General features: G+C 39.5%; 1 protein-coding gene across 6 annotated transcripts in view; it reads right to left on the minus strand.

Moving 5' to 3' along the window:
• The window catches only part of TXNRD3 (thioredoxin reductase 3), an 83,447-nt gene extending 74,337 nt beyond the window's left edge, over window positions 1-9,110 (minus strand). For 4 of the 6 annotated variants that reach the window (XR_012498834.1, XM_074340460.1, XM_074340463.1 and 1 more), the window contains exon 1: window positions 8,980-9,110. Coding sequence is in view for 4 of the 6 variants with exons in the window: in XM_074340460.1 (XP_074196561.1) it covers window positions 8,980-9,018 (39 nt within the window). In the remaining 2 variants the exon portion in view is untranslated. Of the gene's footprint in view, window positions 1-8,362; window positions 8,923-8,979 lie in introns of those variants that run through there. The other 2 variants (XM_074340465.1, XM_074340461.1) reach the window with 2 other exon arrangements.
• Window positions 9,111-13,047: the final 3,937 nt, after the last annotated feature.

Genomic DNA, 13,047 nt, shown 5'->3' on the forward strand with positions numbered 1-13,047 from the left:
CTGTGGTGGTGGTCGCCGCCATTGCTCTGGGCCACCTCTCACAGCTCACCCCGCCCCTGGCCCCACCTATCTGGGCGGATCCCTGCAGGAGTAAACAGAACTGCTGAAATATACGGGCTCTGAATCAGGAACTGGAAGAGCTTTGGGACATCAAAAGCTCTCTGCATACCCACCGGGACACTGCGCCCTGTGACCTAGACGAACTATTAACAGAGGAGAAGCCCGTCTCCCAGGGAATCCCCCCATTGTGTGAGAAGTTGGAATAGTGCAGAGAAAACATAGCACTACCGTGTGGGAGAAGAAAAATAAGTTGCAGTTGGAGAAATAATAAAACATTCTACCAACAAGTACTGGCAAACAAAAGAAAGACCGCTTTCTATCAACCTGTTGCAGAAGTCACTCCTGTAGATGTCTAGGAAGAGAAATAGTAAACCAGTAATCGCCATGAATAACCAAGGCAACAAGATAGCTCAGAAAGAAAGTGAAAAATCTCCAGAGAAGGCACTTAAAGATACAGAAATATGTGACTTAAATGACAGAGAATTCAAGATTGCAGTTCTGAAAAACTCAACGAGATACAAGAAAACACAGATAGGCAGTTAAAGGAACTCAGAAACTCAATCAAAGAACAGCATGAGCATTTTACGAAAGAGATTGAAATCTTAAATAAGAACCAAATAGAATTTCTGGAGATTAAGAACTCAATAGAAGAAATTAAGAATGAAATAACCAGCTTAGGTAGTAGAGTTGACCAGATGGAGGAAAGAATCAGTGACATCGAAGATAGAAACCTGGAAATGACACAGATAGAAGAAGAAAGAGACTTGAGACTTAAAAGAAATGAAAGAACTCTACAAGAACTTTCTGACTCCATCAGAAAGAGCAATATAAGAATAATGGGCATACCAGAAGGAGAAGAAAGAGAGAAGGAACAGAGAATATATTCAAACAAATTGTCGATGAGAACTTCCCAAATTTGTGGACAGAACTGGACCCTCGAATCCAAGAAGCAAATAGAACACCTAGTTACCTCAATCCCAACAGGCCTTCTCCAAGGCACATTGTATTGAAGCTGTCTAAAATCAACGACAAAGAAAGAATCCTCAAGGCAGCCAGGGAAAAGAAGACGGTAACTTACAAAGGAAAGCCCATTAGATTATCATCAGATTTTTCAGCAGAAACTCTACAAGCCAGGAGGAGTGGAACCAAATATTCAAACTATTGAAAGAGAGAAACCATGAGCCAAGAATAATATATCCAGCAAAGATATCCTTTAGATATGAAGGAGGAATAAAGACCTTTCCAGACATACAGAAGCTGAGGAATTTTCTAATACACGACCTGCACTACAAGAAATACTAAAGGAGGCTATTCGACCACCATCAACAGGGACAATTTGTGGCAACCACAACTCAAAAAGGGGAAAGTAAAGGCCTGAACCGAATATGGGAATGGAGAAAGTAAGCGTGCTGAAGAAAATGGAATACTCTAAATATCAAACTTTCTTTTACATAAACTTAAGGGTAACCACTCAAAATAAATCCAGAATTGAAATATATACTGAAATAAAAGAAGAAACAGAGGAAACATCATAGAATACCACCACACAGAAATAATAGACAACAACAAAAGGCAAAGAAACAATGGAGACACAGCCTTACCAGAAAACTAAAGATAGAATGACAGGAAATCCTCACATATCAATAATCACCCTAAATGTAAATGGACTGAACTCACCAATAAAAAGGCACAGAGTAGCAGATTGGATCAAAAACTAAACCCAACCATATGCTGTCTCCAAGAGACACATCTCAGCTACAAGGACAAGCATAGACTCAAAGTGAAAGGGTGGAAATTGACACTCCAAGCAAATGGTACCCAGAGAAAATCAGGTGTAGCCATAATGATATCAGATGAAACAGACTTCAAGGTGAAAAAGATAACAAGAGACAAAGATGGACATTTCATAATGGTGAAGGGACTGTACAACAAGAAGACATAACAGTCATCAATATTTATGCCCCCAATCAGGGAGCACCAAAATACACCAAGCAACTACTAACAGAACTGAAGGGAGAAATTGACCAAAACACAATTATACTAGGGGACTTAAATACATCATTGACAGCTATGGATAGATCATCCAAACAGAAAATAAATAACGAAATAGTAGCCCTAAATGACACATTAGATGAAATGGACATAATTGACATTTATAGAGCACTTCATCCTAAAACATCAGACTATACATTCTTTTCTAGTGTACATGGAACATTCTCAAGGATAGACCATATATTGGGACATAAAATCAGTCTCAACAAATTTAAGAAGATTGAAATCATACCATGCATATTCTCTGATCACAAGGCTTTGAAATTGGATATCAACTGTAAAAAGAAAGCGGAAAAACACAAATACATGGAGATTAAACAACATACTTTTAAAGAAGGACTGGGTCAAAGAAGAAATTAGAGGAGAGATCAAAAGATACATAGAAACAAATGACAATGAAAATACATCCTACCAAAATTTTTGGGATGCAGCGAAAGCAGTTTTAAGAGGAAATTTATCTCATTACAGGCCTATCTCAAGAAACAAGAAAACTCCCAAATAAATAACCTCATGTTACACCTTAAAGAACTAGAAAAAGAAGAACAAGTAAAACCCAAGGTCAGCAGAAGAAAGGAAATAACAAAAATTAGAGCAGAACTAAATGAAATAGAGAACAAAAAGACAATAGAAAAAATTAGTGTGACAAAGAGCTGGTTCTTTGAAAAGATTAACAAAATTGACAAACCCTTGGCTAGACTTACTAAGATAAAAGAGAAGACACTGATTAACAAAATCAGAAACGTAAAAGGGAAGTTATCACGGACACCACAGAAATACAAAGGATCATCCAAGAATACTATGAAGGACCATATGCCACCAAATTCAACAACCTAGAAGAAATGGACAAGTTCTTAGAAACATATAGACTTCCAGGCTGAACCATGAAGAACTGGAAAATCTAAACAGACCGATCACCAGTACCGAAATTGAATCAGTCACCCAAAACCTTCCCAAAAGCAAAAGTCCGGGACCAGATGGCTTCACTAGTGAATTCTACCAAACCTTCAAAGAGGATCTAATACCAATTCTGCACAAACTCTTCCAAAAATTGAAGAAGAGACAGTACTCCCTAACTCATTTTATGTGGCCAACATTACCCTGATACCAAAACCTGGTAAGGACAGCACAAAAAAAAAAAACTACAGACCAATATCTCTAATGAATACCGATGCAAAAATCCTAAATAAAATTCTAGCAAATCGAATACAACAATGCATTAAAAAGATTATTCATCACGACCAAGTGGGGTTCATCCCCGGGGCACAAGGATGGTTCAACATATGCAAATCCATCAATGTGATACATCACATAAACAAAATAAAGGACAAAAATCATATGATTATATCAATTGATGCAGAAAAAGCATTTGACAAGATACAACATCCATTTATGATTAAAACACTTAATAAAATGGGTATAGAAGGAAAATACCTTAACATAATAAAGGCCATATATGACAAGCCCTCTGCTAATCTCATAATTAATGGAGAAAAACTGAAGCCCTTTGCTCTACGTTCAGGAACACGACAGGGATGTCCCCTATCACCTCTGCTTTTCAACATAGTGTTGGAAGTCCTTGCCAGAGCAATCAGGCAAGAGAAAGAAATAAAAGGCATCCAAATTGGGAATGAAGAAGTTAAATTATCACTCTTTGCAGATGACATGATGCTATATATAGAAAACCCTAAAGACTCCACCAAAAAGCTATTAGAAACAATCAACGAATACAGTAAAGTTGACGGCTACAAAAGCAACGCACAAAAGTCCATTGCCTTCCTATATACTAACAATGAAATCTCAGAGAAAGAAATACAAAAAACAATTCCTTTTGCAATTGCAGCAAAAAGAATAAAATACCTAGGAATAAACTTAACCAAGGATGTGAAAGACCTATATGCTGAAAACTATAAGACATTTTTGAAAGAAATTGAAGAAGACACAAAGAAATGGAAAGACATTCCGTGCTCATGGATTGGAAGAATCAACATAGTTAAAATGGCCATATTACCCAAAGCAATATACAGATTCAATGCAATCCCCATCAAAATCCCAATGGCATATTTTAAAGAAATAGAACAAAAAGTCATCAGATTTGTTTGGAACCACAAAAGACCCTGAATAGCCAAAGCAATCTTAAGAAAAAAGAACAATAATGGAGGTATCACACTTCCTGACTTTGGCTTGTACTACAGGGCTACAATAATCAAAACAGCATGGTATTGGCAGAAAAACAGACACATAGACCAATGGAATAGAATTGAGAACCCAGAAATAAAACCACATAAATATGGACAGATAATTTTTGACAAAGAAGCTAAAACATACAATGGAGCAAAGACAGCCTCTTCAATAAATGGTGCTGGGAGAATTGGATAGCCACGTGCAAAAGAATGAAACTGGACTGCTATTTGTCACCATGTACCAAAGTTAATTCAAAATGGATCAAAGACTTAAGCATAAGACCTGACACAATAAACTGCATAGAAGAAAACATAGGTACTAAACTTATGGACCTTGGGTTCAAAGAGCATTTTATGAACTTGACTCCAAAGGCAATGGAAGTAAAAGCTAAAATAAACGAATGGGACTATATGAAACTTAAAAGCTTCTGCACAGCAAAAGAAACCATTGACAAAATAAAGAGGCCACCAACTGAATGGGAGAAGATTTTTGCAAACAGTGCCTCCGATAAGGGGCTAGTATCCAGAATATACAAGGAACTCATGCAACTCAACAACAAAAAAACAAACAACCCAATTGAAAAATGGGCAGAGGACTTGAAGAGACATTTCTCCAAAGAGGACATACAAATGGCAAATAGACATATGAAAAAATGCTCAACATCACTAATCATCAGAGAAATGCAAATCAAAACCACAATGAGATATCACCTCACCCCAGTCAGAATGGCTATCATCAACAAGACAAATAATAACAAATGTTGGAGAGGCTGTGGAGAAAAAGGAACCCTCATACACTGTTGGTGGGAATGCAGACTGGTGCAGCCGTTATGGAAGGCAGTGTGGAGGTTCCTCAAAAAATTACGAATAGAATTGCCATATGACCCAGCAATCCCTCTCCTGGGTATCTACCCAAAAAATCTGAAAACATTTAGAGATAAAGACACGTGTGCTCCAATGTTCATTGCAGCTTTGTTTACGGTGGCCAAGACATGGAAACAACCAAAATGTCCTTCGATAGATGAATGGATAAAGAAGTTGTGGTATATATACACAATGGAATACTATTCAGCAGTAAGAAAAGATGATATAGGAACATTTGTGACAACATGGATGGATCTTGAGAGAGTAATGCTGAGCGAAACAAGTCAGACAGAAAAAGCAGAGAACCATGTGATTTCACTGATATGTGGTATATAAACCAAAAACAACAAAAGAACAAGACAAACAAATGAGAAACAGAAACTCATAGACACAGACAATAGTTTAGTGGTTGCCAGAGGGTAAGGGGAGCGGGGGGTGGGGGGTGGGAGATGAGGGTAAGGGGGATCGAATATATGGTGATAGAAGGAGAACTGACTCTGGGTGATGAACACACAATGGGATTTATAGATGATGTAATACAGAATTGTGCACCCGAAATCTATGTAATTTTACTAACAATTGTCACCCCAATAAATTTATTTAAAAAAAAAAAAAGTCTGCGATGAGCTTTCTTTGCTTAAATCATTAAGTCCACATTTAACTGTATTTTAAGATCTCCTCAATATGACTTTGAAATTAAACTTCTAACCAATTTCCAATTTACTCTCCTAATTTCCTTTCATATACCCTATGATCAACCCCACTATTTTTATTGCATCAGTTCCTGTCTTTGCTTACACTACTTCTTTAGCTAAATTATGTTCCTTACTACAGACATACAATTTATCTCTCAAGGACCAACTTAAATATCAGTTCCTTAAATTTTTCTGATTCCCCCATAGGAATAATTATTTTTGTCTCTCATTCCCACTGCACTTGTTTTCCACAGGCACTTCTTTCTCTACTTGAAAGCTGGTTGGTTACAGCTCAATTAGACCATTAGTTCTTAGGAGGCAAGACCACAGTTTATTCATTTTTGTGTCCCTACAACACTAAGCACCCAGTAACACTTGTTAAATGACATCAGTGGTCCAATCAAGAAACAAACCTCTCTACATGGCTCTGTAAGGACATATGTGGAATGTGGTGCCCAATTTGAGGTGATAAATTTAAGAGTTTCATGGTCAAACTACTTCACAATAGAATTAGTGAAGAGTCACGTGTAAAGATAGGTGATATGAGCACATAAGAAAGTAAGCTGCTTGGCCAGGCAAGAAAAATGCTCAGGGAAAATACTGAAAGATCTGTCATCCAATTAAAAGCAGGGTTCTTAATTGTCCACACTGGAGCAACACTCACCTCCAAAAGTGAGTAAATGTTTCAGGGAGACAGATTTTGGCTCAGTTTTTTAAAAAATTCAAATAAGGGCTGTCCAGTTATGTACTGGGACTCAAAGTAGTGGCCACATTACCGAAAGTGTTGATACACACAGAGTGAAAAACATTTGTCCTAAGATTTTCTGCATCGGCAAATCTAAGACCATTTTATTCATTCAACTCACATTACATGGTCCAGCCCACACTCTAGGCCCCACGGATACAGCAGTGACAGGCATACTTCTGAGCTCTTGGACCTTTTATAAGCTCCAAAGGACAAATTTTAAACAATAGAGATAGAAGACAGAGCCTGGAAACAGACCAATGCATATATGAGAGCATTCAAATTAGTGTGGAAAAGATGAACTCTTCAATAAACAAAGCAGGGACAACTGATAAGCCATAAAGAAGAAAATGAACTGGATCCCCGCTCACATCATCTGTATCAAATCCAGGTGGAATAAAGAAAGTGAGTGCGAAAAGCACACTCTAAAATTCTCAGGAGCTAAAACAGGAGAGTATCTTTATGACCTTGGAGTAGAAATAGATTTCTTTAATAAGACAAAAAGCACAAACTATAAAAGAAAAAGAAAGATAAATTCAACTACATTATACTTCCAAACTTCAGTTAGCCAAAAGATTCCATAAAGAGTATGAAAACAAAAACCAAATCTGGGAGATTTTGCAATACATGTAACCAAAGGATTAGTATCCAAAAAACATAAAGAACACCTACAAATGAGAATAAAAATAAAACAACCTAATAGAGAAAAAAGCAAAAGACCTGAATGTTTCATAGACGAGGAAATTCAATTGACCCATAAACATATGAAAAGATGTCCAACTTCCATAAGTGAAATGCAAAATTAAAGCCACAATTAAATACTATTTCATAATTGCCAAAATGGCATTAAATATATCAACTGCTGGCAAGGTTATGGAGCAAAGAGGAACTGTTATCCACTGCCAGTGGGAGAGTAAACTGGTATAACCACTTGGAAAAACAGTTTGGCATCACCTAGTTAAGAAAGCAATCACACATCCTCTACGACTTCAGCTTCAAGGTATCTAAAGTAAATCTTGTATATGTGCACTGGGAGACACGTGCAAGAATAGGCATAGCTGTATTGCTTTTAAGAGCAAAATATAGAAACAGCAGAATCCATAAACTGTGGAATGATTCATCCTTGGGAATGTTACAGTAATGAAAATTAAAGAACCACAGTTACAGAAACTAACATACGTGAATCTATAAGACATAACTGTTGAGAAAAAAGTTCCAAGAGATTATATATACACACGTATGATTCTACTTACATAAAGTATCAAAACAGGCCAAAAAGAGCAAAATATTGTTTAAGAACATACATGTATTTGGTAAAACTGTAAAGAAAAGCAAGGAATTTTGGATAGTGGTGAAGTCTGGAGGGAGAAAGGAGAATATAATCAGCGAGAGAAACATCCAAGGAGGCTTCCAGGGTACTAGTTTCTTTATTTATCCTTTAAAATATATATATACATGATATGCATATTTTATGAAACACTATATAAGGCAACGTAAACTTGAAAACAAATTTGAAAAACATAGCTTATAATTTCAGGAACCTACCCAATAGTTTATACTTTTGCATATTCAACTTTCTGATAATGCTAAAAACATTAAGAGTCCCTATCACACACAAAAAAGTCCCTATCTTCCAAATGTTCATTTTTAAGTGGGTACTATTTAAAACTCAGAACAGATTTGCCCATAAAACTACTGGATATCCAGTTAGCCCCCCAAAGTTCTGGTAGTTTGCATTATAGCTGAAATTACCCATTAACTCGTACCATCCTCACACCCTTCGTTATGTTCATTTCACAGTATGAGGAAGCCAGGGTTCTGCGGAGTTCTGTAACTTGGTCAAGGTCACGCAGTTAGGAAATAGGATCTGACTCCAGCTTTAGTCTACTCCCAAGATGTGGCCTCTCCTCGCACTACTTTTTTCAGGCCAAAACTTTTTAGAAATATCTTTTATTCCTCCGGAAAAAATCTTGATAAATAAGCCAACATCAGGCTAACAGCCAGGAGGGAGTGGACGAGCGGTTTACCCCACAGGCCGCAGTCCCAAAACAAGTCGGAGAAGTATAGGCAGTGGGGGTTGCTCCGGGCTGCCGGCCTGTGGCCGCCTCTCCCGCGGTGCCAAAGGGCCTGAGCAAAGGGCCCCGGCCCTGGATTCGTGTTACCACCTTAGGAACGGGTCCGAGTCCCGGCCTGCCAAGCGATCGCTCGGCCTCCCAGCTGTGCTTCCGAGGGCAAGCCCCGCAGCGCTGGGGCTGGAGGTCCGGGGAGGCAGGAGGGAGGACCAGCAGGGCCCCAGAAGACCCCGCCTCCCCCAGGCTCCCACCGCCCCACCCCAATCGGGCCTGGACCCGGACCCCGCCTGCCCCGCCTCTGCCCCGCCTACCCGCGTGCTGTGCGGGCAGTAACTCTTGCTGAAGATCATCACTCGGTTGTCCTCAATGAGGCCCAGGAGGCGGCGCCGTAGCTCCTCGCGGGCCTCAGCAGACGAGCAGCTGGTCCCGGGGAACCACAGGCGGGCCCGGCGCCCCGGCGGCGACGACACTGGCACTCCGCGGACGCTGCCCAGACGGCGGTGGGGTACGGCGCCCACCTTCACTGGCCCTGGCGCCGTCTGGGCCCGCGACGGCGGCGGCGGCGGCGGCGGCGTCGGTGGTGGCGGCTGCGCCAGGTTTTCGATGTCGCTTCCGGCCGGGCCGGGCCTGCTCAGACACGGATAAGCGGGCGGAGGCGCCGGGACTGCGGTAGCGGGACTGTGGTTGGAAGGGTGAAACACAAACGCTGCGCACACCGCGCACCCCCACAGGTCGGCAAGACTCTCGCTCCGGTCGGCGCCGCCCCGCCCCCGCGCATGCGAACTAGGTCGTTGCCCGGCAGTTGGGCAGGAATCACCTACCCTTGGCAAAGGGGTGGGTGCAAAGCTGGGTACCCTATCCCTGCTTTGTGTACGCATCCCGGGACCACCCAGTCTCCGTGATGCCACCCAGGACTGCCCCCTGTGAAGGATTTTCCACCACGCCTTGTAATCTCCATCAGCCCCCACAAGCCACCTTTAAATATATATTCTTCAATGAGGATAAATATCTAAATCATATAGAAATTGTGACTAAATAAAGCCATCTTTAGGAAAAATGTCTATTTTTTTAAAGTTTATTTCTCACAAACTAAATAAAATTACTACGTTCCCTATCGCCATGCAGTTTAAAAATGAGTTTCCTGGGTTGCTACTTCTCAGTCTCTACCCAATACATAGAATTCTGGAGGCACCTCTAACAATGGGACCTTAAATCATCTGTGCCAGATAGGAATCCTGTATCCATTATTTGGGTGGGTGGGTAGGTGGAGGATCTCAGGGCTGAACTTGGTCACCGTGACTTACGGCCTCCTTAACTGCAACCACTGAATGAAACCCCGAATAAAGAAAGGGGCTCAACCACAAGACTGGAAGGCCTTGTCTAGTCCCTCTATCTCTTATGTGTCATCTCCTGACATGCTCTCTCCGGATAGTTGTACTTCAGCCACCCTGTACCTCAGATGTGTCAAACCCATTCCTGGCCTTAGGGTCTTTGCATGTTCTGCTTCCTCAGCCAAGGAAGTTCTCCCTCCAGCAAGAAACCTGTGGGGAGGCCCCAGGTGGCGAGAAACTGCTTTTGCCTTGTTGGTGCCTTTGTTTTTTTTGGAGTTCATTTTTCATGTTTTCCTGTTTCTTAAGTTATACCTTTAATTCATTTATCTCTTCATTGTTTAAAAATAAATATTAATTTAACTAAAATAATATATGCTCACTACTTAAAAAAACACTCAAGCAACACATAAAAGTAGAAAGGATAAAACTAAATATAAGATAATAATCATCCCAAAGTCTAGTAAAGGAAATTATTTTTAATGTATCACGACCATCTTTCCAGATATCTCTGTAAACGTTTAAATACGTAGAAGTATAGCGAACTATACTTTTCTAATATATGATCACGCTAATTTTAAAGTAAAATGTAAATTAAATTTTAAGAAAAAAAGCTAACTTGTAATTGTAGGAATTATTTATTCAGATATTTTTTCCCAGTGAAATACTAGTTTCTCAAGATTTTTTAAAGAAAAATGATTATAAACAATGAGACTAATTAATTTTTAATAAGTTTCAGCTATGTTTTTACTTCTTGGTAAGAAAAATGAAGATATTAGAACACTTCCATTTTCTTCTATCTCTTCTTACTCATGAATTTTATTAACTATATTATTTTTACTCATATGTTGTCAGGTTTATAACATTTTTTGTATTCTGTGTCCCACTAAACCTCTCACAATAATTTAGTCTTTATGTGGATATTTAAGTGGATTTGATGTCAAACACTAATCTCCTTGCCATGTCTTTTTTATTCCCGAATTTTAGAATTTGAATCACTTCATTGTTTGGCTTGAATTATCTCAAATATTTTTTCCGAAAAGATCACAGTTGTTGTCTGCCCTGAGTTTTTACATTCTTGAGCATGTCTATCTGTTAGACACATGAACAACTCAGCTAGCTCTAAAATTCCTGGATCATGCTGTCTTTCCCTCTGAACTTCATGGATTTTGCTTCCTGTGTTCTGGAATGGAATATGAGTGTAGACAATTTTGAGAACAGTTTTCTTCTTGTGTCACGTGTTAAATATTACCCAAAACAGGTTACCCAAAAACTGGGCTGAAAAGAACAAATACTTATTATCTCACAGTTCCTATGAGTCAGAAATCTGAGAACAGATTGGCTGGATGATTCTGGCTCAGGGTCTCATCATGTTTTCTCTAGCTTCTTTGAAAGTATAGAGAACTACTTGTGTGACTTCTTCCAATGTCTAGTTGTGGGTTGATTCTTCTGTGATGTGTACTTTTCATCTACAATTTCTTACTTGCTCATTTCCTCGTACCTTTTTAGTAGCATTTATGCGGTGCCTTCAGTGGTTGTCACAGATTCAGATTGACAATCAAATTCACAAGCCACAATAAGCTTTAGTCTAATATTATGTTCAGATAGCTTTATAGAAAGATAGAGGACAGGATATTCAACATGCACCATGGCTTCATCTTTGGGGAGCTACCAGATACACAGCTTCTGATGTTCCCTTACACACATAGGACATGGATAGCTGCTGCAGATGACAAAATGCACATGGGTAACTCAGTTTCTCACCATTTTTAAAATATGTATTATTCTTGTTATGTAAGCCCAAGGCTGGATGCCAACTCACAGCTTCCCCAGTCTAGGTACAGACCCACAGATAATGGAGAAACAGCAAAGAGAACAGATACAACTTTATATATTTATCTTACCTCTGTAATCTCCAAAGAAATGGTACTGAAAGAAGAAAGACCGGAGGTCATTTTCCCAGGTAGGCCAAGGTCAGTCCAGGCCTGATGTTAACCATTTACTCAAAGGAATTTGCAGTTTTCTAAGTATAACATCTTGCTATGCAATTGGCTCTATGATGAAAAATACTATAGCAAGAAAGGGCTGCCCACAGCTTCAATGGAGGTCTATTGTTCTTAATACCCTTTTGCCAAATCTGTCATTTCCTTGGCCCTGAGGATGCATCTAACCTGTTTTCAAAATTCTAGAGCTTCACATTCAGGCCTTTTTATTACAAACCTTTGTGTACTGTGACTTGGTCATTACCACTTCTTCTCACATCTTCATCTTCTGGTAATCTTCTCAGCCAGAAGCTGGGTCATTGAGAGAAAGGATAACACATTTCTCTTTCAGCTCCACCACTTCCTGGGTACTTCTCGGTTTACTCTGCATCCTGCTAATTCCCTTACATCTAGTGAATCCATCAAAGCTTCACTGAATGGGCCTTTTAGAACAATGACACGATTTTCAAGAAAATCTGTATTTTAATCAAGTACTTTGTCAGTGTAGTTGCCAACAGGATGGACCAGTTCACTTTTCAAACCCAGACCAGCAGTGAGATGGTTCAGACCATGCTCCAAATGAGTGAGATTACCACTCTTTCCAGTGCCCCCTTCACCCAGCCATTGTCTACTAATGAGATCTTCAGATCCCTACCTGTGGGCTATAACATATCTTGATCAGTATCTCACTCTGCTGGCAGATGATCCACTAGAGTTTTTGGAAAGTCTGGTGGCTGATAGAAGAATGTACTATCAACCTGCATAAGGCTCTAGGACCCCTAGCCACTCTGGAGTCTGCCGTACAGGAGAGATTGGGGTCTTGCCCTGTCAGAATATTCTGTCTAGTTTTGTAAAATGTTGATTATGTTATGGTCAAAAACACAACTTCTCTGATACTTACTTTTTGAAATGTACTTCTCTTCATGGTGTGACAACAATTAATTTTTGCCAATGCTCCTTTACTGTTTGAAAAAAATGTGTAGTTTCAGTATGTTGAATACAACGTAGAAGCTTATGATTGTATAATTCACCTCATAGCATCCTTATTTATTTTTGTTGTCAATTCATA

The sequence above is a fragment of the Rhinolophus sinicus genome, linkage group LG09, assembly GCF_036562045.2.
Source record: "Rhinolophus sinicus isolate RSC01 linkage group LG09, ASM3656204v1, whole genome shotgun sequence".
In the NCBI taxonomy this organism is placed as follows: Eukaryota; Metazoa; Chordata; class Mammalia; order Chiroptera; family Rhinolophidae; genus Rhinolophus; species Rhinolophus sinicus.